Here is a 24954-nt window from a genome sequence, read left to right on the forward strand (position 1 = left end):
CATCATGCCCGGAAAAAACGTGATTAAAAGCAGGAAGACCGGGCCGATGGATTCATTTACAAACTCAGAAACATCCTCAGAGGGCTCGGGCCAATCGACTGCTCCCGACTTTCCTGCCACAGAAGACTCCAAGTTTGACCATCTCCTTACAACGGTCCAGAACGGGTTCCTAGCAATAAATGTCAAATTAGACAATATTGTCTCCACAATAGGCTCCCTCAAAGCCAGGGTAGATAAGGAAAGCGCCAGAATCACGGATGCCGAAAACAGAATAAGTGCAAACGAAGACTCGACCCACCAAAACACTCATGACATTACTGTCTTGAAAAGCGAAATGAATAAACTCTGTGATAAGTGTGAGGACTTGGAGTCGAGGTCGAGAAGGAACAATATACGCATTGTCGCCTTGGTTCTGACACCTTTTCGCCTCAATTTTTGGTCGAACGGGCACATCGCACTCTGGCCCCGCCACCCAAACCAGGTGCCCCCCCCCACACGATCGTGGCAAAGCTACTAAATTACAAAGATAGAGACGCTGTTTTGAGACTGGCAGGAGAAAAGGGCCCTTTGAGACATGGCAATGACAATATACACATATATACAGACTTCTCTGCGGGAGTCCAAACCCAGAGACGTTCGTATGAATCCATCAAACGTCAGCTGCGGGTGAGTCAGGTCCCATATGCTCTACTGTTTCCAGCAAAGCTACGTATACAACACGGCGGACGTGCGCACTTCTTTGACTCCCCGGCGGCTGCATTGGCCTATGTGGAATCCGCTATTCCACTACCTCCTGCAAGAAACTAACTTGATCAAAATATTCTGCAGCAGCCGGTATAGATCTCGACATAGCATATTGATCGACCACAGCACCTAACCTCCTCCTTTCTTCAGCAAGACGCTCATCATTATGTCATCGGAGAAAAGCAGAACTGTTCCTTTTCAGTTGTTTTATATTACTCTCCAATCATTAAAGATAGCCGGATGAGATGCGCTCAGCTACGAAAGTGGTGTTGCAGGACTCGTCCCCCTCCACGAGTGAAACCACAGGGTTTTAAATGGGGTTCATCCTCAAGTTGGACCAGGTGAATGTGGGTGGTGGGGGGGATAGGGGGAATTTGGGTCTGTTTCAATGGCCAGATATTTGGTCGTCCACGTTGAAAGCCCCAGTTGGGAAATTTGGGAAGCGGTTAACTGTTGTGTTCAATGTTAAAAATGCAGACAGTCATGCGCCGATCCCCCCCCACAGCGATACCCCTTCCTCCCAAAACTAACTATAACTTGTTGAAATGGCACAGAGATCACACACCTCCAACGGGTTGACACTTAAATTGCTAACCTGGAACGTCCGAGGTCTGAATAACAGAGGAAAATCCAGCAAAGTGGGGACATACATTAACAGACACCACCCACACATAGTAATGCTTTAGGAGACCTTTGCACTGCGGGAGACCAATGAAAATCTCCTGAAACAATGGGATAACAGATGTTATACCGAATATTCGTCACAGAACAGAGGTGTACTCACGTTGATACATCCTTCGTGCGGGTTTACCCTCGAAAAAAGTAAAATCGACCCCTTGGGTAGATACGTAGTGGTATGGGTCGCAGCGGCGGGGGGAAAAATACTACTGGTCAACTCCTATGGCCCAAACACAGATGACCCCGAATCGTACGTGCATCTCCTCAATGTAATCAACACAACAACTGATACATGGGTGCTGTGGGGTGGAGACTTTAATACTATCCTAGATGTACTATTGGACAGGTCCTCCAGTTGACAAAGGTCACTCACCAGATCCGCAAATACCATACATCAAGCCCTTCAGGACAGGGCTCTGTCCGATGCTTGGAGAGGGCTACACCCTACAGACCGTCAATACACTTTCTATTCAACAGCCCATGACTCAGAATCCAGAATAGACTACTGGTTCATATCCTTTCTCCTGCTGAGCTCTGTAGTGAGCTGTGAAATACTCCCCCGTACACTCTCTGACCACTCCGCTGTTACGATTGAGAGATCACTCCAGAACATTAAACGACCAGCTCAGCGCTGGAGGATGCCTCCAAATATCCTGAAGGACCCTAACATAGTTGAATCTCTGCAAATTGAGATGGAGGAATTCTTCCAGTTGAACACGGGGTTGGAGGGGAAGTGGGCCACGGTGTGGGAAACATTTAAAGTCTGGGGTGAGGGGAAGTCTTATGTCTAAAACTACTGGCCTTCTGAAAAGTGTCAGATCCAACCTAAATAGGACCGAAACGCACCTGAAAACCCTTCAAAACGATTGTAGTGTAACACACAACAAGAACACACTGGCCGATATCAATGCACACCTTCTTAGATTCAATGAGCTAGCAATCCAAGAACTACAATACATGCCCGTTCAGACCAGGGCCCGTAGATATGGTGAAGGAAATGGAGCAGGGAACCGTTTGGCACGTATATTACGTAATGAGCACTATCATGCCCCCATCACTAGCATCATGACAGACAAAGGCGATCCCGTGCATACAGAGGAAGAAATCAACACCGAATTTGCTAAATATTACACCAGCCTATATGCAAACCACAATATGCGAAGTCAGGAAGACATTGAACCATACTTGAACGGGATCGATCTCCCTAGACTCACACCTGAAGACAACCTTGCCCTTGAACAGAAAATAGCCAAGGAGGAAATCGCTGAGGCGATCAAGTCACTGGCAGCTGGAAAAACCCCAGGTCCTGATGGCCTAGGCTCCGACCTCTACACAACATATACAGAAATACTATCCTCTATATTAACCCATGTATGGGAGGAAGCCTTGAGCTATGGCTCGCTACCAGAGTCAATGAGTGATGCAGTCATAACAGTCATACTAAAACCTAGACGCCCACGACCGCACGTCCTATCGTCCACTGTCCCTCATAAATACAGACGCCAAAATATAGGCAAAAGTGCACGCAAACAGACTTCTCCCTAAATTGACTCCTTTACTACACCGTGACCAATGCAGCTTCATCCCAACGAGATCCACCGCCCTAAACCTGCACAGACTGTTCGGTATTATGGCACAGATCAAACCAGATGCACAGGCTGTGGCTATCTCGTTGGACACCGAGAAAGCGTTTGATTCCGTCTCATGGTTATACATGTTTGAGGTCCTCAAAAAATTCGGCTTTGGCCCATATTTTATACACTGCGTCAGGCTTCTCTATACCTCTCCCAAAGCCAGGGTCCTTACAAACCGCACCCTCTCTACCCAACTTACTTTACATCGAGGTACCAGACAGGGTTGTCCCTTCTGCCCTATCCTTTTTGCACTCACTATCGAACCAATGGCAGCTGCAAGCAGAAGAGAACAAGAAATGAGGGGCATAAAGTTGGCCGGCATCTACCAGTCTATCTCATTGTATGCCGACGATGCCTTATTGTATATTCGTAAACCTGAAAACAACCTAGAACCCATACTGGCAGTAATACGGACTTCACCTTACACTCAGGGTACAAAATAAATACAGCCAAATCTGAAATCTTACCTCTAACACAGGCCACCCACCTGCCCCTAACGCACACACGGCCTAAAATGGTCCCCTGATTACATAAGATATCTGGGGATCCTGGTATCTAGAGATAAACAATCACTATATATATAGACAACTACGAAGCCACACTGCAGACGATCTACACTGAACTCCAAGTCTGGACTAGATTGCCCATATCACTGGCTGGTCGGATAGCGGTACCCAAAATGGTAATCCTCCCTAAGCTCCTATATATCTTTAATAATGTCCCAGTATGGCCAGGCAAGCCCTTTTTTGAAAACCTACGGTCCTTGGCAACCACCTTCATCTGGAACGGGGGTACCAACAGACTCAAATGGGGAAAAACTGGTGGAACCCTATGACACAGGTGGATTCGCTGCGCCCGATTATGAGCTGTATTACCTAGTGTCACAGGCTCAATACGCCAAATACTGGCAGAACCCCGCATTAGAAGCACCACATGTTCCCATAGAACGGCACTCGGTCCGCCCAATGGACATGCGATCCATAATCTTTGCGAAATCCCACAAAGATGAATGCGAATATGACCCCGCATCTTGCACAATCACTGCATGGGCCGCAATCAGCAGGCGCCTCCATATTGAAACCCCCAAGACTCCCAAGCCCCATTATGGAATTTCCCGAGCATCGCACCCACGTACGATCCCTCTATACAGAAAGCCTGGGTCCCGAACTATGACATCATAATGAAGGCCATGTTCCCCAATGGCATTCGTCACCCCTGAGGACTTTGCACACACAGTTGGGCGGGGCCAATTCGTCACGCTACAATACCACCTCATGAGGGCAGCGTTGAAGAAACGCTGGCCATCATACACAGCTGTACCGCCCGATCACCCCTGCTACCATGCACTTCATGCGCAGCCCACCATGGGCGTCTCCACATTGTATACCTTACTCCAAACACACACAAAATCATCCAATAATATAAAGTCCTCCTGGGAAAAAGACATGGGTACAACAATAGAGGAAGGAACGTGGACCATGTACTGCCTGCTCACAAAGAAAGTCTCCATCAATGCGGGGCTCAGACTCCTACAATTCAAAATACTCAATCGACTGCACTACACCCCAGTCAAAATGGCTACATTTAAGAAATCTGCTAATACAAACTGTCCCAAATGCAATAACCCTCAAGCTGATTCATACCATATGTATTGGGCCTGCCCTAAAATAACTAGATTCTGGAGGGAAGTAGCAACCATACTGGAAGACATTACACAAATCCCTGCACAGCTCACCACCCAAAAATACCTGTTCAGCGACATAGGAAAACTCCCGGAAAAAAACAGGAGGCTGTTCAACATTGCATGTGCAGTGGCTAAGAAATGCATCTTGCAGAAGTGGAAAAGCGCCCATGCCCCTTGCGCAGAACAATTCCTAACAGCACTGACATACGTGCATGAATGTGAAGAAACATACATCGGACTGGTCCCCTCTCCGTGTAGACCTATAGACATATGGTCAGCATTCAGAAATGACCTGCTTACCACCTCACCAAGCTCTGGAGAGTCAGATTCTGACTGAATTGTGTGCCTTAACGCCAGCAATACATGTCTAACATTGGGAAATGCAATGATGTTGTATATATTGAAATGATGGGGGGGAAACTATGCTTATATTATGTGCATCCTGTACTATTGGGAGGTTACTGCGTGTGTAATGTGAATTGCAACCAAAAATAAAGTTTTTATATAGAAAACTTAACACCCATGCATCTTAACAGTACTGTTAAGACATTTTCTCTTTGTTGGTACCCTTCCATAGATTTCTGTGGCACTCCCTTCCTACTCCCTTTATTTGTACTATTGACTGCAGCCTGACCTGACATTGTGCGTGTAAGTAAAGCCCTCAGCCTTACTTACCTTGCCTATTCTGGGGATACTGATTAGTCCCTATGACTGTCAGTACAGAGAGACTATGTCTCCCTCTGTGAAATTCTTGTTGTTATAAACAGCACTTATCACCTTACCTTGAAGTGTGGTAGGAATACTTTGTGTCCCCATTACTTTGCCTTTTGCATTACTGTTGCTGACCCCATGTGTCCAGGGTGAGCAGATGGCAGCCGATATTTCTCTACCGTGTTTTTTGATTTTCTCATGTGCATGTTTACATTTTACTGCATACTGCCAATTAGAATACCTTATGCACTAAAATGGCTGTTCCACAGGATTTTCACTTCTCTTTTGGCAATTTTGTCCCTTGGTCGTCTTCCTGTCCTCTCAGGTCCGGAATTGCCATATATGAAAATCCCTTTCTTGGGCAAAGTGGCAGTCTGTGTGTTTGGCCGGATGTGGGCGCTGGGTCTCTGTGCCAAAGGTTTCTTTTGTGGTGGCTGGAGGCTGTCCATCATTGGGCAGCCCTGGCCAATTTGAATCGTGCAGGCCCTTACCATTGGTGAGCTTTGAGGCGACTCCAGCTTGAATCCTGGCTAAAAGAGTTTTGCAGCCATTCAACAGATTGACATCAGAGCCAAGACCCCGAAAAAGAGCAGCATCCTGCTAAAGACCCAGAATGAGTCCTTGCAGCCAAACAGACTTGTTTTCTTCAACCGTTCTGGATAAGCCCTGCTTCTTTGCTGATCGCCAGAAGGCCTTTATCAGTGCTTTGACCCTGGACATGTGGGAACAACCGGTCTTGCCCCCTGCTTGATGTTCCTACCCTTGGAAGCCTTCCGAAGTTTCCAGGAACCATCCTGTGGGATGACCAGCTTCCTCATGGGCTACCTTGCTGCATCAGTCATCGTACCGTGTTCAGAACCTTGGTCCCCCCCCTCAACCCCCACCCCTGCAGTTGCAGCTCTCCAGCACGGAGAGGGGCCTTGGAGGACCCGTTTTGGTTGAAAAGGTAATTAAAAAACAAGCTGAATGCACATTTAGTGCGCATTCAGCTTGGTAAAAAAACAAATCCCAACATGCCGAACTAGGGGAGCGGGGTGTCTCCCACTCCCCTAGTTCGGCATTATGGGCTGGGGGTGGAGGGAGTGGGATTGCATTGTTTTAACATAGATCCTGCAATACCTGGTTCTTTGTATCCACCACAAGGGTCATCTGCCACCATTTTCTCCAAGTTGCCATCTTATTGTCACCTGCATTCGTGTCCTAGGGGTCCCCAGAGGTTGTTGACAAGGTGTTAGTCCTTTTCATTATCATGCCATGATCATCCAGCTGTCCAGTCTCTGGAAACCGTCTGGCCAAATAGTGAATTGTCTGACTAGCTGGACCCAAAAACCCAACGTTAAGCGTGACCTCTGCAACCCTGACCCTGAGACCTACTTCATCAGAGCCAAGACACAAAGCACAGGGGCCCAGCAATGTTCCAGGAGCTGCCAAAGTGGTTACTGAGTGAATGGGAGAAAGTAAACATACCCTGTCTCCATGGGGTTTAACAGGCGTAAAGTCCTTTCCCTACCTCTCCCCTGCCTGACTGTGATCGGTAGAATTCTGTTCAAGGGTCCTGTACTGTCCTTCCCATAGGGTGTTTGGATTATGGGAGGGTCTTCTAAGAACATTGTAAGAACACGCTGGACAGCTGGTGTGCCTTAAAAAAAGGTAGTCTTTATTGACTAAAAAAAAATAAAAAAATAAACTGGTTGAGGAAGTTTCCTTTGCAATTGTCTCTATCTAGACTTTAGGCAGTCGCGTGCAGTCTGGGCCTACAGCCCTTCAAAGAGTATGGATGAACTCTAGGCCCAGCAATGTTCAGCAGCTCTCTCCTCACCTTCCAGCCTGTTCTGAAACAGAACGGAAAAAAAATCTGTCGGTCCTTTCTCAGTGTCTGCTTTATATAGGGGCTGGAGTATCAATGCCCAATCAGGAGCCATCATACTTGGAAGCCTTGATAAGCCCCCCCAAACCCTGCCCCTTTCTTTCTGAAATGAAGACAGCCACAATGCCTCCCGGACTGGATGCCGGCTGGACTCGTCGTTCGGTGACGCAGGGCGAAATACTGAGGGTCGGTCCGTGTATTTCACACTTGTGCCTAGATGGGTAAAGGGATCAGCGACTATTGGTGTGTTCTCCTCCCATGAACCGAAAGGGTTCTTTGAAGTGGCATTGCTGCTTTCCGCGTTCTCCTCCCATGAACCGAAAGGGTTCTTTGAAGTAGCGTTGCTGCTTTAGGCGTTTATTAGAACGTCCGCAGAAAACGTGTCACCCGGGTTGGCGTTTTCTCTCCAACACGTGTCAATCAGTTTGGTGTTCTCCCTCCCCATGGTATTGAAGGCCTCTCTGTCGCTCTCAGTTGCTGCAAGCAACCCTTTATCTGTGGGCTGGTTATCTGTCCATAGAGCGCTGCAGCCCCACCATTCACCCTCTTCCTTTTCACCGTCTTCCCCACTGTTCGCCATTGTCAGCTGGCAATGTTCAGTGTTCTTGTCCTACTTCCATGGCAGCTTCTATGGTCTCATTAGCCTGGTTGTTCAACCCTACGTGGCTATGAACCTTACAAACATTTCTACAATGTTCTACTACTTTGAAACACATATATAAACTTCCTGTTGGCTTTGCCAACTTTTGTTCAGAGTCTTAAAAACACTCTTAGCCTTCTGAAATGAACTGCTTTGGGTGTTTGACTCTAGGGCACTAGGCCCCTAAACATTGTAGCTGCTGAAAGACTTTTCACTGTACAGGGCTTTATTGTATAAGGATGTGTATGGTGTTTGCTTTCATTTTTACATTAGTTCTCTAATTTGGTTCTTACTGTTTTTGTTCACTGGTTTTACTACACTTCATTTGCTCCTTTTGGTCTGTGTTTGAAAGTAAAGTGTCAGTGCTCTTAGTCTGAGCTCTCCAAGCATTCATGTGTATAGAATAGTAGTGAATGATTATTGTAATACTTACCTAATGGGTTTTAATTGCTAAGAATTTGTCTACGGCTTAAATGAATAATTTCATTGTTATAAATTCTGCCCCTACATGTCATTAAAAGTGCTCTGTGTGTACTTAAACCTTCACCGCTCTCACACCCTCTTAAGTCTAAGCTTTACTGTTCAGTCACACCACCTTGATATTGTGGCAAGATATTACTATCTTTTCCTTTTCATAAGACTAGGGTTGCCTCTCAGAATTGGACCGGCGGGCTGGTTCTAAAAATCCATCTTCACAAAAGGTAAGGGGCAGAGTCTAAAGGCGTTATGGCCTGCAGAGAGTTGAGCACTTGTTTTTGCTACCTGGTCAAGGGTAAGTAACAGTAGACGAGGAGTCTGTTTTGGGGCGCGCTGAACAAACAAGAATCCTGCTGTCTCAATGGAGGATGGTTTGTGGAGATATGAGCTTTTTGATGCTCTGATTTGTGTAGAGATGTGGTCGTAGATCTGGCATGGGTAGACACGTTGTGCTCAGTTATATGAGGGATCCATATGCAACAGTTGAGAGACTGGGAAGGGTATCCATCAGGAGGTCTGGATGCCCTGAAATTGTGTTTGTATTGGTCATTTATATTGCACTCCTCCAGCTTGTAAGCGTCAAATCAAATATCAAAACCATTGCTACCCCTTGTGAGCGCTTTGCTGTTGAGCTATCCTGGCCAATCGTATTATGCGAAGTCCAGGGGAATTAAAGCATGCAGGGCTAGAGATTTCAGACCTTTTGGGTGGTCATATTACTGGTTCATAGGTGACATAGGGAGTCTTGCATGTGGTGCAGTAGTGTTGGAATCTGTTTCTCATTCAGAATCCAGAAATTGGAAAACTTGTTGGTCAGAATTGGTGTATGACGGTCTCTGTTTGCTCTGCTCAGCATCTCCAGACTGTTCTGGCTAAAGACAGTTTGTTTTCCATTCCTTGTAAGTATGTGGAAAACATAAAATGCATTGCCGTTAAAAACAAAACTCTGAGCAGGTTTGTTTGTTTTTGGATTTATATAGCGCACCAGGTACCCGAAGGCTTAAGGGCGCTGAACATAGAAACATCATACTGAACAAAAAACATACAAGTTAGAAAAGGAATAACTGGCGGATCATAGAGTCTCCACAGAAGGGCCATGAAATTAGGCAAGAACAGAAATTAAGAAAAGAGAACAATTTTCAACTTTTTCTTGAAGACCTCAGTAGATTCAATAATCATCAGGGGGGGCATAAGGGTGTTCCATGCCTGGGGAGCTGCAGATGCAAAAGCCGCATCCCTGTCTATGGCTGCTTGGGAGAAATTAGCATTATTCTTTAACCTGGTGGACAAGATGGAATGGTCCACCAGGTCAAAAGCTGCTGACAGGTCAAGAATCGTAAGAAGCGATATATGACACCCATCCATCCTGTGAAGTACATGGGACTTTAGAGCCAGCAAAACAGTCTCGGTTCCATGATTCATTCTGAAACCCGACTGATAATCATGAAAAATATGATTCTGCTCCAGAAAGATAGAAGTCTGGTTGTATGCTATTCTGTCCAAAATCTTCAACAAGGTGGTGGTATTTGTGACAGGTCTATAGTTCGATGCATTCTGAGGACAAAGATTAGGATTCTTAAGAAGTGGTTAGTCCACGCATTTTTAATGTTATTTGGAACCTTGTTAAGGGCAAGAGAGGAGTTGACAAATTTAGTCAATGCAGGAAGAATGGGTGAACATTCTTTTATAATGATGGAGGAACAAGGATCACCTTTACAGCTTGTACCTTTTAACTGGGTAATGACCTTAGCCAATTCTTGTTCCGAAATTGGCTGGAAGCTGAAGATGGGTTGGTCCTCAACATTATTTGCAGAGGTGTGTAGGTTAACCCCCAGGACTTGTTTCGGCATGGCAAGTTTTTTTTCCTCAATCACCGCTCCAATTTTTTCCAGTTTATTAAACAGAGCATGCTGAATTCGCACTATGACTCATGTTTAAGAATAATGTCTTGGTAAGGACCAGCTGTATGAGATTGCTCCTTTAGGATTTTGAAGAGTTCTCTGTCAAATTTGGCATTCATTATTCTTGTATTAAGACTGTTTTTGGCAGTATATATGGCCGATGTGTACTCTGCTGGCACTTTTTTGTAAGCTGCGAGACTGATCGGTTCTCTAGATTGGCGCCAAGCATAAGAGTTTAATTTTTTTTTTATTGAAGTTCCTTCAGGTCCTCGTTGAACCAAGGATTACGTGCCACAGAAGGTTGTATTTTACTTTGACTGGCGCAAACCTCTCTGTAGCAGCGCCTAGAGAATTCATAAATGTAGTGGACATATCTTCTAGATTGTCTGTGGTACAAATCTTGCTATTGAGGGTAGAGGCCCAATCAGTAAGGTTCGTGAGATTCAACTTTTTATGATTTCTCGACTTTAGTGAGAGCTTTTTGGGAAATAATCAGTCTGCATTTGAAAACATATACAGGAGTGATCAGACCAGGGAAATGCATTGACCTCTATATTAGAAAGGGTCAAATTCGAGGAGGTCACCCAATCCAATGCGTGTCCCTTGATATGGGTTGGGACTCTAATGCCCAGAGAGTCCAGGGTATTCTCCATAACTTTTGCTATAGCATCATTGGCACATCCCAGCCACACATTGAAATCTCCCAGTAAGATACGTTTTGTGTTGGGTTTCAGAAGGGATAATAAAAGACTGTTCAAAAATGGCTGTAAAAGTTATCAGGTGTGGGGGCTCTATATAATAAGAGAATGTTCAGTGTGGTTTCAGCGCTGACCGCTAATTTGATCAGAAGAAGTTTGGTGCCAAGTATGGTATCAATCTTACTGTCCCATGTTTTAAACTGGGACCTAATAATAAGGGCTACACCCCCCCCCTCCATTTGGTGTTCTATCCTTCCTGACTACATAATATTCTTCTAGGATAGCTAACTCTAATACAAGGTCCGCTGCCTCGTGGCCCCATGTCTCCGTTAGGGCACATATATCCAGGTCTAGTTCCTGAATAATGGCTGCTACCTGGGTGGCATGTTTTGGTAGAGATCTCATATTTAACAGCATCAATTTTAAGGTGCAGACTGATTGGGTGGTTTTTACAGAGTTAGGATTAGCATTGTGAATGGGTGATAGTACAATCATGGTGGAGGAAGATGTACGGTCCATTGTTGTAGGAATCTCAATAAAATCAGATAATGCTTCTGATGCCAGCTTTTTTCTTAGGGTTTCTTGTACATCTGCATTCAGGGGCATAGCAGAGGCCGTTAGCCTAGTATCGATTATATCTGCTCGGGGTCTGTCTTAGTATACATCGGTGATGATCAGTATCGGATAGAAATTCCTTTTCCTCTCCACTATACGGGAGAGGTGGCATGCCGACAGGTTATTATGGATGGTGTCGGAGAGTAAAGGATTTGATTTATCGAACTCTCTGAAAGTGTGTGGCAGGCAGGATGCATCTAGTCTTTCTCTGGCCATTTGTATGGCCTGCAGAACCTCTGAGATGCTCATATTGCCGTCTTACCTGAGGAGAAAGAGCTTGGGCTGACTCCTGAATTTGTAACAAACCGAAACAAACTGGCTCCTACGAGCCAGCGCTTATGCGCCTGACGTGAGAAGAAGTACTCCAAAGAACTACAGACCTGCTGGAGATTGTAGTTCTGCAGTGTCTTTGCCTTAGGAAAACCAGTGAGGCAGGCGTTTGCAGCCAAATGACACGTGAGAGTAAATTAAATACTTCAAGTTGTTTGCAATACACAAATTACTTAAAAATACACAAAGATTATGAACAAGTTCTAAAATTACACTTGTAAAGCTACAAGGGCCTACAAACTATTACAATTCAAATCAACTGGCTAGCTGCAAATAGCGGCGCTGATAAGGTCTAATGCGCTCTAAAGAAATCAGTGGGATAAACGTTTTAAAGAAATAATAGTGAACTGGAAAAAAGGTATTAAGGAGCATGTTTAAAGTTGAGTTTTTAACTAGAGTTGTCCTTTCAGTGTGTTGCCAACTGGTCTATGTGGGCCTTTCATTCAGCTTTGGTGCAGTCCTTTATTCCCTTTGCTGACAGTCTATATCTCGTTCCTGAATCTCTATTTGAGCCATTTGTTTTTTTCCTCACAGACGTCCTCAGCACACAAAACTGCAAGTTTGGGGATCACTGCACCTTCGCTTACTACCAAGAGGAGATTGATGTGTGGACAGAGGAGCGCAAGGGCACGCTGCGGCGGGAGTTACTCTTTCATGCCCCACGGGGTCCTGGACGTGCCAACCAGACAGTTGCCAAGCTCCTGCAAGACCATCAGGGCATCTTCAGTTTCCTCTGTCAGGTAGGTAATGACTGCTAAAGTAACGGCTGACAACTATGCAATTTTAGAGCATGAATGTGAAGAACAGACATTTGACTCATAAATCTCGCTAATGAGATTGTGATAGACCTTTGGGCCTCCTGTATCACATCTTCTTTTTTTTATTTTTCTCACTGTAAAATCCACTGAATTTCAGGTAGATCACTAAAGGGTTTCAAATTAGAAGACTCTACACCTCTCTCTATGCGCAAGACCTAATTAATAGTTTGCAGGTGGTATGTCTCAGTGCTATCGACTGACATTAAACATTCATGGGTTACCAGTGTGATAACTAAAAGAGCAGGGATTGAAAAAGAGAGGAAAAGACCAATAACCTGGAGCGCAAGAGGTAAAGAAATATGGAAAGGCAACCTTTGGTGACTTGCAGGAGGATGACTCGCATTGTGTTCACATGTGGCAATGCATGTCGGGAAAAGTATTAAAAGGGTCATTTGGTATGGTGACTTTTAAAATTACAAATGCGAACTTGCACAAATTGGCAGTGGGTGCCAAATCGGAGATAAAGATGGTGATTTAAGCTGTCGGGTGACTTGCAGGAATGACATTCGTATCATCCAGGCATGTGCATAGTGTGCCAGACTGTTGGTGATCCTATAAAAGATGATAATACAATTGGACGAAAGATAATTGTAAAGAGGTTTGCTCTGGAATATGTGCTGGTGTGTTCAACTAAAGTGATCATTGGATGTCATTCAAAAGTAAAAAGTTATAGGGTATTCGTTTTTACAATATAACATACCTTCAGACACAGGAAATGTTAGTCTAAGGAGTAAAGAGATTTGGTATGTGGTAGTGAAATTGCTAATTGGCAGAATCTGTTATTACTAATTACATGTGTATTGCAAATTGGCTTGGCATATGCTTGTGGGGTATTAAGGTCATAGAAATTGAGGTGCAGTGGAATATTGCTCATGCTATTAGGGGTGTTGAGGACTGACATCCTTTCTTACTTGCTTAGGTAAGGCAAGTTGGAATAATTAAGTGGTGTGCTGCTTAATTAGATTTCAGTCTGTAACATTGCAGGTGTGTAGTGCATACTAGTAACATGCTTGGGCTGCATCCGTGGTGCAGACTAGTAAAGCAAATGGGGCTGGCTTGGTACCAGCGACAAAGTAGGCAATGTTTTAAATTTGGCTAACATTTGTCAAGAAAGATTTCTTTTGGGTAATCGTCCTGCCATTGACATAAATGGAACCACCCAGCTAGTTGCTATTGTTTGAACCCTCTAGACATTTGGTGGCAAGTAAAGTCTTTTTGCTTTACTACTCTTGCTGCTCTCGCCTATTGTGAGGGCACTGGTCAGCCCATATGGTTCCCAGTGCAGGCAGACTGATGCCTATGAGAGATTCCTGTATTGTTTTACTGTAGCAGAGAGCGCCTTACCCTCCTATCATCAACCACCTTAACCTAATCCAGAGCTAAAGTACTCAAACTCACCCAAGGGTTGAAAAAAGGCACAGAAAAACATGGCAATGAGGTGCATAGCCCCGAAAGGCTTATATCGAAAATAAACCTTTTCATGCAAGGCTTCGAAGGGATGCCTTCCAAAACTTCAAACCCAGAACTAGGCACTTAAAAGTCTGTTTCAGAGCAGAGATGCAGACACAGTTGATGGTCTCTGAAATGCCGACCACTGAAACTATTGATTCAGAGAAGGATACTAAAGGGAGGACCGCCTCCAGTTCTAAAATGGGACAAATACAACCTACCAAGGAGACAGGCCTTTTTAAAATGCCTTTCTTAGGCAACCCTAAGGCTTCCCTTCCAACATCACAACCAGCAGAGTGTACCTAAGTTACAGAGTCTTTCTCACTCTCTCCACCAAAGGAAATGGGGGCAGCATGCGAGTATCTAGTATTTGCTCTAATATTAGAGAAATAAGAAGGATGCATTGTTCACATTTTTAAGTATTAAGAAGGCATTGAAATGTAATGTGGAAATTGTAACTGCATAGGTATTTGCAGTTACCCCCACCCACTCCTGACGACTCTACCGCCTCTCCTCATTCTCCCAGTGACTTCGCTGACTTCTTCTCCGCTAAGATACTCATCTTACGACAAAACATTCTACACTCCCTCTCTTACTCTCCTCCTTCCCCATCTCTCTCCTTCCCATCCTCTTGCATGTCTAATTTCACCCCTGTCACTCACTCTGACGTTTCCCTCCTCCTATCTAAAACTCACCCTACTGCTGCCCCCTCCGATCTACTTCCCACCCCTCTGATTCCCAAAATCTACCCTCTCCTCATACCTTACCTCACCTCTTTCTTCAACATCTGTCTAACCACCGCTACCTTTCCTTCAGCCTTCAAACACGCCACTATTATCCCTATCCTGAAAAAACCCTGCGCTAACCCCCTACTGGCCTCCAACTTTTGTCCCATCTCTCTTTTACCATTCCTCTCCAAGCTCCTGGAACGTCTAGTCTACTTCCACCTCTCAGCGTTTGTCTCCAACTCTCTACTCCCCCCTACTCAATCTGGATTTCGCCCCAAACATTCCACTGAATCCCCTCTCCTCTCCATTCCCTCCTCACTGCTCCAAACACTCTTCCATTCTCATTCTCCTTGACCTCTCTGCAGCCTTTGAAACAGTCAACCACCCCTTACTCCTCAACACACTCTTCCTTTGGTCTCAAAGGCTTTGTCCTCAACTGGTTTTCCTCCTACCTTTCCAACCGCTCCTTTGCCGTCTCTTGGGGCGGCCGCTCCTCCCCTACTCACTCCCTTGACTTTGGTGTTCACCAAGGCTCCGTGCTTGGCCCTTTCCTTTTCTCACTTTATACCTCCTTTCTAGACCCAAACATCTTTGTTTGGTATTTCTTAACATTTCTACGCTGACGACACCCAGATTTTTCTCCCCTTCTCTTCCTTCACTCCTGACATCCACTTTAAACTCTCTTCCTGTCTCACTGCTATTAAAAACTGGATGTCCTCCCACTTTCTCAATCTAAACACAGACAAAACTGAAGTTGTATTCCTTCCCGCTAACACCCTTCTTCCCCCTTCTCCCCCCTCAAATCCCCTTTCCTCCTGCTCATCTCCCCTTCATTGCCTCTGCCCGTAACTTAGGCCTCCACTTCGACTCCAACCTCTCCTTTACTCACCATATCTCTTACCTCCCGTGCTTGTCGCTTCCATCTGTACAATGTTCTCAAAATCTGTTCCTCCCTCACCTTCCACGCCACCAAACTTCAATTTCTTCCCTTATCTTTTCTCGTCTCTTCTACTGCTCAGCTCTCCTCTTTGGCCTCCCTGCCTCATCTGGCCCACCTCAAATCCCTAAACCACTCTGCAATCCACACTCTTTGCTCCCTTTCTCCTCATGACTCCATCTCCTCTTCGCTCTCCTCTCTTGGTTGGCTTTCCTTTCACCTCCAACTCAAATTCAACTTCCTCTGTCTTGTCTTTAAATCTATTCATGATCTTGCCCCTCCGTAACTCTCCTCCCTCCTCTCTTTCTACTCTCCCTCTCGTCCCCTCCGTTCTGCTGACCACTTCTTACTCATAGTCCCACTCCCTGCTTATGCCCCTTCCCGCTTCCGATCTTTCCAGCTCCTTGCCCCTCTCCATTGAAACTCTTTACCTCTCCCTATCCGCTTTATCTCTTCATAATCTTTCTTCCGCTCTTACATAAAATCCCACCTACTTAATCCTCCCACAGTTCTTTACTACTCCCTCCCATGCTTCCGCTTCCCAGGTTCTTAATCTAATTATCTCAGCAAATTGTTGTGCTTACTGTTCTTGATGATTTGACTCATTGTACTTATTGCTTTTATTGTATTCATGTTGTTTTATGTGAAACGCTTTGGTTTAAAGCGCTATATAAAATTTAATGAATACAAAATAAAAACATTTAAGTGATCTAATGTTTTTGATATGCATGTGTGAGAAGTTATTGAACTAGAACTAGGTGTGACTATAAGGAAATATGACACTATTCTGAACTAAAATGCTTCCCACACCATAAGTATCAGAGGGTGTTTATGAAATTTAGGCTGAATCGGCTATCTAATCTGGAGGTCTGGAGACCTAGAAGAGGTTTTATGAAGGGACCAAAGAGATATTGTTGTGTATGTAAAAAGAAAGACACTCTAGAAAATGGAAGACTTGTAATTGTAAGTTGCCCCACAACCTGCCTATTGACTATGCAATTGTATTTATAGATTTGTCCCAAATATAAGTTCCTTGTTTGCAGATTAATTTTGGTGTATATTGCTTATGGGAAATTAAACACGATCTCTACCGGAGCCAGGTGAGTGCTGCCCCGTTGTGCTGCGGCTGGCCTCTCCACCTTAGCCCGCATCCTGTGTATTCCACTGAGACCCCGAGGCCCCGTGCAGTCCCCGCCGCCACCCCACCCCCGCCTCCCGAGTTCCTTCCTTCCCTCCCGCCCCCCTGCTCCCATTGGTCTGCGGGCCCTGGTGCCTGTAGTATAGGCACAGAGCAACACTCGCCGGCCCCATCTCCACCGGAGCCAGGTGAGTGCTACCCCATTGTGCTGCGGCTGGCCTTTCCCCCCTAGCCCGCATCCTGTGTATTCCACTGAGGCCCCAAGCCCCCGTGCAGTACCCGCCGCCACCCTGCGCCCATCTCCCGAGTCTCCTTCCTTCCCGCCTCCCGTCCTGCCCCCCCTTCTCCCATTGATCTGCAGGCCATGGTGCCTGCAGTATAGGCACAGAGTAACACTTGCCAGCCCCATCTCCACCGGAGCCAGGTGAGTGCTGCTCCGTTCTGCTGCGGCTGGTCTCTGTCTCCTAGCCCACATTTTGGCCCCAAGGCCAAGGTCAGCCCCAACAAAGGTTACTCTAAGAGGTATCAGAAGGGAACCCAGTGGCCAGCTGTCAACCAGCAACTACAAGGACCAGTAAGGTAGGAGTGGCTTGGATAGGGGGAGAGCTACAGCTCTACCCTTGAATCCTGACCACTTGGCAAAACCAGCATTGAACACTGTGACTATTCCCATTGCCCCTCTCCCTCTGTGTCCAAACTGCATTGTATGATACTTAGACTGAATTGATAGGCCTCTCTCCCAATATACAGGTTTCAAGTCTAGCTGGGGTTCTGTCCCAATTGCACTGTGTGATATTAGACTGCATTGATAGGCCTACAAACTGAATTGTATGATATTCAGATTGCATTGATAGGCCTCTCTCCCACTATACAGGTCTCCCAAATCTAGCTGGGGTTCTGTCCCCAACTGCACTTTGTGATACTAGACTGCTTCAATAGGCCTACAAACTGCATTGCATGATTTTTAGACAGCATTGGTAGGCCTCTCTACCACTATACTTAGGCTGAATTGATGGGCCTCTCTCCCAATATACAGGTCTCAAGTCCAGCTGGGTTCTGTCCCCAATTGCACTTGTGATATTAGACTGCATTGATAGGCCTACAAACCACACTGTACGATACTTAGACTGAATTCATAGGCCGCTCTCCCAATATACAGGTCTCAAGTCTAGCAGGGGTTCTGTCCCCAATTGCACTGTATGTTGTTAGATCGCATTAATAGACCTACAAACTGCATTGTATGATATTTAGACTGAATTGATAGGCCTCTCTCCCACTATACAGGTCCACCAAGTTTAGCTGGGGTTCTGTCCGCAATTGCACTGTGTGATACTAAACTGCATTGATAGGCCTACAAACTGCATTGTATGATATTTAGATTACATTGATAGGCCCCTCTCCCACTATACAGGTCTTTCGAATTTAGCAGGGGTTCTGTCTCCAATTGCACTGTGCCTTTAGACTGCATTGATAGGCCTCCAAACTGCATTGTACGATATTTAGATTGCATTGCTGGACCTCTCTCCCACCATGCAGATCTCTCGAATCTAGGTGGGTTTCTATCTCCAATTCCCCTAGGTGAGATTGGACTGCATTGTACTTTGTTTAGATTGCATTGCTGGGCCTGTATACCCACTATATAGGCAGCGCGAATTTAGAAGAGGTTCTCTGTCTAGACTGCATTGTGTGATACTTAGCTTCTCCAGCATTGGATCTTTCATGGATTCACATGCTTAGAATTTTCCCCGTCGACAGACTGGGAACCCTCGGTAAGCTTATAAAGCCGTTTCCCATAGGAAAACGTTCAACACTTTTGTGTCCTATCTATATCGTTTTGTGCCGCGTACGCACGCCCCTCTAGGACGTAGCGGTATAAACACCCCGCCCTCCGGCTCCCTTCAGATTTCAACGGTCTCCAAAGTAGTGGGAGCACCTCGTGTAGTCTACTATTTGTTTAGGTTGTGCTGTTGCAGTTTTCTCCTGATGTCGGGAAAAGCGCTATTCCACTTGTGCGCTACGTGCGGGTTGAAGGTGTACGAGGGGGACGGACATATGGACTGCATATACTGTCTACACCCTCATCATTCGGCAGACAAGTGCGACATATGTAAGGGTTTCTCCGAGAAGACTCTTAAAGATCGGAGTCTCAGACTTGTGACATGGTTGAAAGACGGAGCAGGGGCATACCTGCCTTCGGAGGTGGGCTCCACGCGCAGCGCGGCCTCCATGTCAAAATCTTCAGGGGCCCCGCGCTGCTCAACGTCGAGGCTCAGAAGGTGTGGCACTGGGCTCTGAAACACAATGTATCCATCGTAGCTCATCACCTTCCAGGAGTAAGGAACAAACAGGCGGACTCTCTCAGCAGAAATATGGACCACATTCACGAGTGGGAAATAGACACCGGTCAATTGTCGAAGGTCTTCGAGAAATGGGGGCGGCCTCCGCTGGATCTCTTCACCACGAAGAGGAACAAAAAGTGCGAGATGTATGCCAGCAGGTGGCCACAGGAAGATTCGATGGGAGAAGCGTTCTCCTTCCCGTGGACGGACAAGTTCCTCTACGCCTTCCCTCCGTTTCCTCTGATATGGAGAACTCTGCAGTGGTTACACAGGTACCGGTGCCGATCTTGGTGGCATCGTGTTGGCCGAGGCAGCCGTGGTTTTCCGACCTGCTTCACCTGTCAGCGGATCATCCGATAACGTTCCCGAAGGTTCCCAACCTCCTGTCCCGGGACGAAGTAACAGTGTGGCATCACAATCCAGGCAGTCTCAATCTCACAGCTTGGCTCCTGACTTTTCAGAATTTGGTGCCTTGAACATTCCCTCTGACTGTCGGAAGATCTTACAAGCTGCGCGGGCCCCTTTCACCAACAAGTCCTACAGGTGTAAGTGGAGAAGATTCTGTGCATGGTGTCAAGGACAGACGGGAGTGCAACCTCTGAGGGTTACTCCGGAACAGCTTCTTCCGTATCTACTACACCTAGCAAAAAGCGGATTGTCTTTTTCATCACTAAAGGTTCACCTGGTGGCCATCTCTAGGTTCACAAGAAGAAGGAAGTCTTCTCCCTTGTTTAGCGACAGGTTTGTGAAACACTTCATGAGAGGTTTGTTCTGGACATTCCCTCCGGTTAAACGTTTTCCACCAACGTGGAGCCTGAATATATTGCTAGCAGGGTTAATGAAACCACCCTTTGAGCCAATGGCCACATCGTCGATGAAGTTTTTGTCATGGAAAGTGGCTTTTCTAATAGCTATAACATCAGCTAGACGGATCTCGGAGTTGCAAGCTTTGGTCATAGACCCTCCGTACCTCAGATTTTTCAAGGACAAAGTGATTCTGTCAACAAGTCCTCGTTTCATCCCAAAAGTCCCTACAACTTATCATAAGCACTCATCCATTGTCCTGCTCACCTTCTTCGCGACCCCTTCATCGGCTGCGGAAAAGGTCCTACATACCTTGGACGTCAAGAGAGCTCTAAAATTTTACCTTCATCAAACTCAACTACGATCTACGCAGCAACTGTTCGTGGCTTTTGGCCCTTCGGCAAAAGGGAAGGCAATTTCAAAACAGGGACTGGTCCGATGGGTCTCGTCGACGATTGCCTTCTGTCATTCAAAAGCGGGAAAACCGCTACAAGGATGTCCGAGAGCTCACTCAACCAGGGCGACTTCATTGTCGACGCCGTTGTTGGCGCCGTTGTTGGCGGGAGTACCACTGACGGACAATTGCCAGGCGGCAGCATGGTCAGTGCCTCACACATTCACCCACCACTACTGCCTTGAACGACAGCATGCGGACGAAATACAAATGGGAAGAGCAGTCTTGCGACATCTATTTCAGTAAGGTAAGCCCTTTTTCAGGAAGGGTCTATGCTGTTTTGGACATATATATGTATAGATATTAATGTGTGTTTATGTATACTATTATAGCTTTATATGGATATTGCTCTGTGCAATTACTGTGGCACGCTTTAAAATCGAATCTTATGTAAACGTGATTCGCTATATGCAGGATTGGGTGGGTGCTGGATTGCATTCACAGCTCCTCCTTTTTTCAGGGTCACTGCTGGGCATTCTATTCTAAGCATGTGAATCCATGAAAGATCTAATGCTGGAGAAGGGAATAGTTTCTTACCTGTAACTCCATTTCTTCAGGGTTGGTATCTTTCATGGATTCACATGCGCCCGCCGGCCCCCCCTAAATGCAATCGTCTTGTAGTTCTTGGTTTCACCCCATTCTACTTTGGAGGGGTCAAAATCTGAAGGGAGCCGCGGGGGCTGGGCATTTATACCGCTACGTCCTAGTGGGGCGTACGTGCGCGGCCCAAAACGACGTAGATAGGACACGAAAGTGTCAAACGTTTTCCTATGGGAAACGGCTTTATAAGCTTACCGAGGGTTCCCAGTCTGTCGACAGGGAATATTCTAAGCATGTGAATCCATGAAAGATGCCAATGCTGGAGAAATGAAGTAACGGGTAAGAAACTATTCCCTTGCATTGACTGGGCCTCTCACCCACTGTGCAGATCTCCCAGATATAGCAGAGGCTCTGTCTCCATTAGCACTGCTCAAAATTAGATTGCATTGATAGGCGCTTCCCCCACTATAAAGATCTCTCAAATCTTTGCTGACTGACTCACCGGCAAGTGAGACAGACCCACTAGTGAACTACTGTGGAGTGACACTCCAATTTGGGACCCATGCCTCATAAGACATTATTCCAAGCAGCACCACCCCACAACCCACTCTTCAATTAGGAGATACCCTTCTCAAACCCACATATCTAGCTCACCAAAGTGAACCGGATCCAGGGAGACTGTCACTAAAGAGAGCCACCAACTAATCCCATAACCACCTCGCCTACCCTCTCAAGACAGTGACTGAACGAGCCAGCAACATCAACCGGAATACCACCTATAGACACAGACAAAGCCCAAACTAGTAGCGGACAAGCCCCCACACCCACTACTAAACCACGAGACAACCAGACCAAAATAGAACCAACTGGACATTACCTTACAAACACAGACTGAACAATTCCCAACCTCACAATGCTGTGCAAATTACCCCTTCAGAGGGAAAGAACAAGAGAAGAAAGAACAAACACTCCGGAGCAGCAACAAAGAAAGAAAACTACAGAACGCACCACCACAGACAGGAACAAAAATCGAGCAAACACTGAGAGAAGAGACAAATCCTTTACTTAACTCCATACCTCAATACCTCGCTGACAACTGGACCCCACAGCAAACCAACCTGGCGCTATCAACATAAAATAACCTAACACAAGCACGGAGAAGGATGAACAACACAAAATACAACAAACACTTGACCGATGCGATAACACCCTACATCACCAAAACAAGAGGAACTTCCAATCAACAAACACAACCCCCGGAAGACGACCCCGATGAAAACAAAAATCCAAGACAGAACCTAGAGGAACTCTTCGATGACGCAGACACCCCAAAACCTACTGCACAACAAGCGATATACCAGGAAGGAAACCTCAGCACCGATCAGAAGACAACCTCTACTAGAAAGTCCAAACCAAACAACACCACCTCCAAACTTCACTGCAATTCAATAAATGCAAGATCCATGTCAAAACACTCAAAAGAGATCTTCGACCTACTCGATGACAACGGCATTGACATCCTGTTCAGCACAGAAACATGGCTGGACGACAACTACAAAATCACACTCCGAAACTGCCTTCCAACCAAATTCAAATGCCTTCAAATCAACAGGATAACAAAGGAGGAGGCCTCGCAATAGCATTCAAAGAACACCTGAAATAAAAAACGGATGAACCACTCAACATCGCCAACTGTGAAAGCATGGTAATACACCTAACAACGAGCCCAAAAACCAACATTACATTCATCCTAGTGTACAGACCACCGACATATGATGCAGCCTTCGTCGACAATTTCATAGAAGCCATCACCATCTTAGCCATCAACCACAAACACCTAATCTTCCTAGGGGACTTCAACATCTGGTTGGAAGACAGTCACGTCAACTCCCATAACTCACTGACTGAACAACTAGCTACCATGAAACTATGACAACTAGTCAAAGGGGCAACACACTCGGCAGGACACACCCTCGACACAATTTTTGCCAATGAAAAACTCATCACCACGGCACCGCTGATACAAATACTGTTGAGCGACCACCTCATCATCCCATTCACGCTCACCATGCCCACCCTAGCATGCATCCAACCTCCTAAACTCACAGCCACCACCAAAAGAAACTGGAAACACGTGAAAGAAAGCAACCTATTTGAACAACTGGAAGTAACCAAGCCCTCAAATCACAGAACTAGAATTAGCTGACCTAGACGGGAAAGCGGAACTACGACACAAATGGATTGCAGACAAAATAGATAAGATCGCCCCTGAAAAACCATTCACCCCATCTAAAAAAAGAGCAACGGCAAAATGATTCACCGCACTATTGAGCACCATGAAAAGAAAAAAAAAAAAGATGGAACTGGAATGGAGGAAAGAATACAACCCAGACAAAAAAACAGTTCCAAAAACAAATCCGCGCATACAAGAAGAAAATCCAAAAGGCAAAGAGAAGGCATTATGACGACAGAATCGCCAATGCCACCAACACACAAAAAGAAATGTTTACCATCATTAGAGAGATGAGAAACCCACCAGGCTGCGATAATACCCCAACCCACTCAGAGAAACTTTGCAACGACCTGGCAGACCACTTGAAGAAAAGAATTAATGAAATCTGACAAACCATACAAGAACAATCAACCAACCACGAGATACAACCAAAAGAACCCAACACAGAACCACAGCACAAACTTTCTGAAAATTTCAGCAGTGACATTCGCAATGCTGGTAAAACTTAGCAAGAAAGCTATATCACCCATGGATCCCTGTCCCCCGGACATCTACAAATCAATCCTCTCACAAGGAACGCCAGCAGAATACTACAGAAACCTTCTAAATTCATCACTAGCAACAGGGACCGTACAGAGGATCTTCAAATCGGCATATATCAAGCCACTTCTAGCAAAACTCCTGGAAACCTACATATATAAAGTTACCCAAGAATATGTAGAAAAACACCACCTACTAGACCAAGCGCAAGTTGGTTTCAGACCAGCAGGAGGAACGGAAACAGCACTACTATCCATCTGGGACGACCTAAAAACCAACGCAGACTCCAACACAACCTCAGCCCTTATTCTGCTCGACCTCTCAGTAGCCTTTGACACAGTGCGCCATAACACCCTGACCAAAAGACTAGAAGACATAGGCATAACAGTCAAGGCACTACTCTGGACTAAATCATTCCTAGCAGACCGAACAGAAACTGTATGTATTAAACCCTTCAAATCCACTCTGAGTTAACGACTGTGGATTGCCACAAGGATCTTTACTGTCACCGTTATATTTCAACATCTACCAGACTCCGGTCATCAAAATCTTCAAAAAATACAACATTACTTGCTACAACTACGCAGATGACAAATCATCTACCAAATCAAAGATTCCGAAGCGGATCACTCAGCTCTAATCGACTGTCTGAAAGAAATCTTCAACTGGATGAATGCCAACAACCTGAAAATCAACCCAGGAAAGACCAAAATCATGATCATATCCAAAGACCAAGAAAACGAAACAGTCATCCCGTGTCCAACGGAATTAGGAACCGCACCAACACCATCTAAGGTAGTAAAACATCTGGAAGTCCTGATGGGACAATACACTAACCTTAGAACCACAAATAAATGCAACAGCGAAGAAATGCTTTTTCCTCCTCCACACGGCAAGAAGAGTCCTACCTTTCTTCTCCTTCACGCACAAAACACTCACTATCGTCGCCCTCATCATGTCAAGAATCGACTATGCAAACAGCCTCTACCTCGGAA

At 45.7% G+C, this 24954-nt stretch overlaps 1 protein-coding gene across 3 annotated transcripts in view; it reads left to right on the plus strand.

Moving 5' to 3' along the window:
- Positions 1 to 24954, plus strand: part of ZC3H7B (zinc finger CCCH-type containing 7B) — a 1285355-nt gene that overhangs the window by 665765 nt on the left and 594636 nt on the right. For all 3 annotated transcript variants that reach the window (XM_069652753.1, XM_069652751.1, XM_069652754.1), the window contains exon 16: positions 12514 to 12719. In XM_069652753.1, the coding sequence (XP_069508854.1) occupies positions 12514 to 12719 (206 nt within the window). The remainder of the gene's footprint in view (positions 1 to 12513; positions 12720 to 24954) is intronic.

This window comes from Ambystoma mexicanum, chromosome 3p (assembly GCF_040938575.1).
Source record: "Ambystoma mexicanum isolate Mex_15411 chromosome 3p, UKY_AmexF1_1, whole genome shotgun sequence".
Lineage (NCBI taxonomy): Eukaryota > Metazoa > Chordata > Amphibia > Caudata > Ambystomatidae > Ambystoma > Ambystoma mexicanum.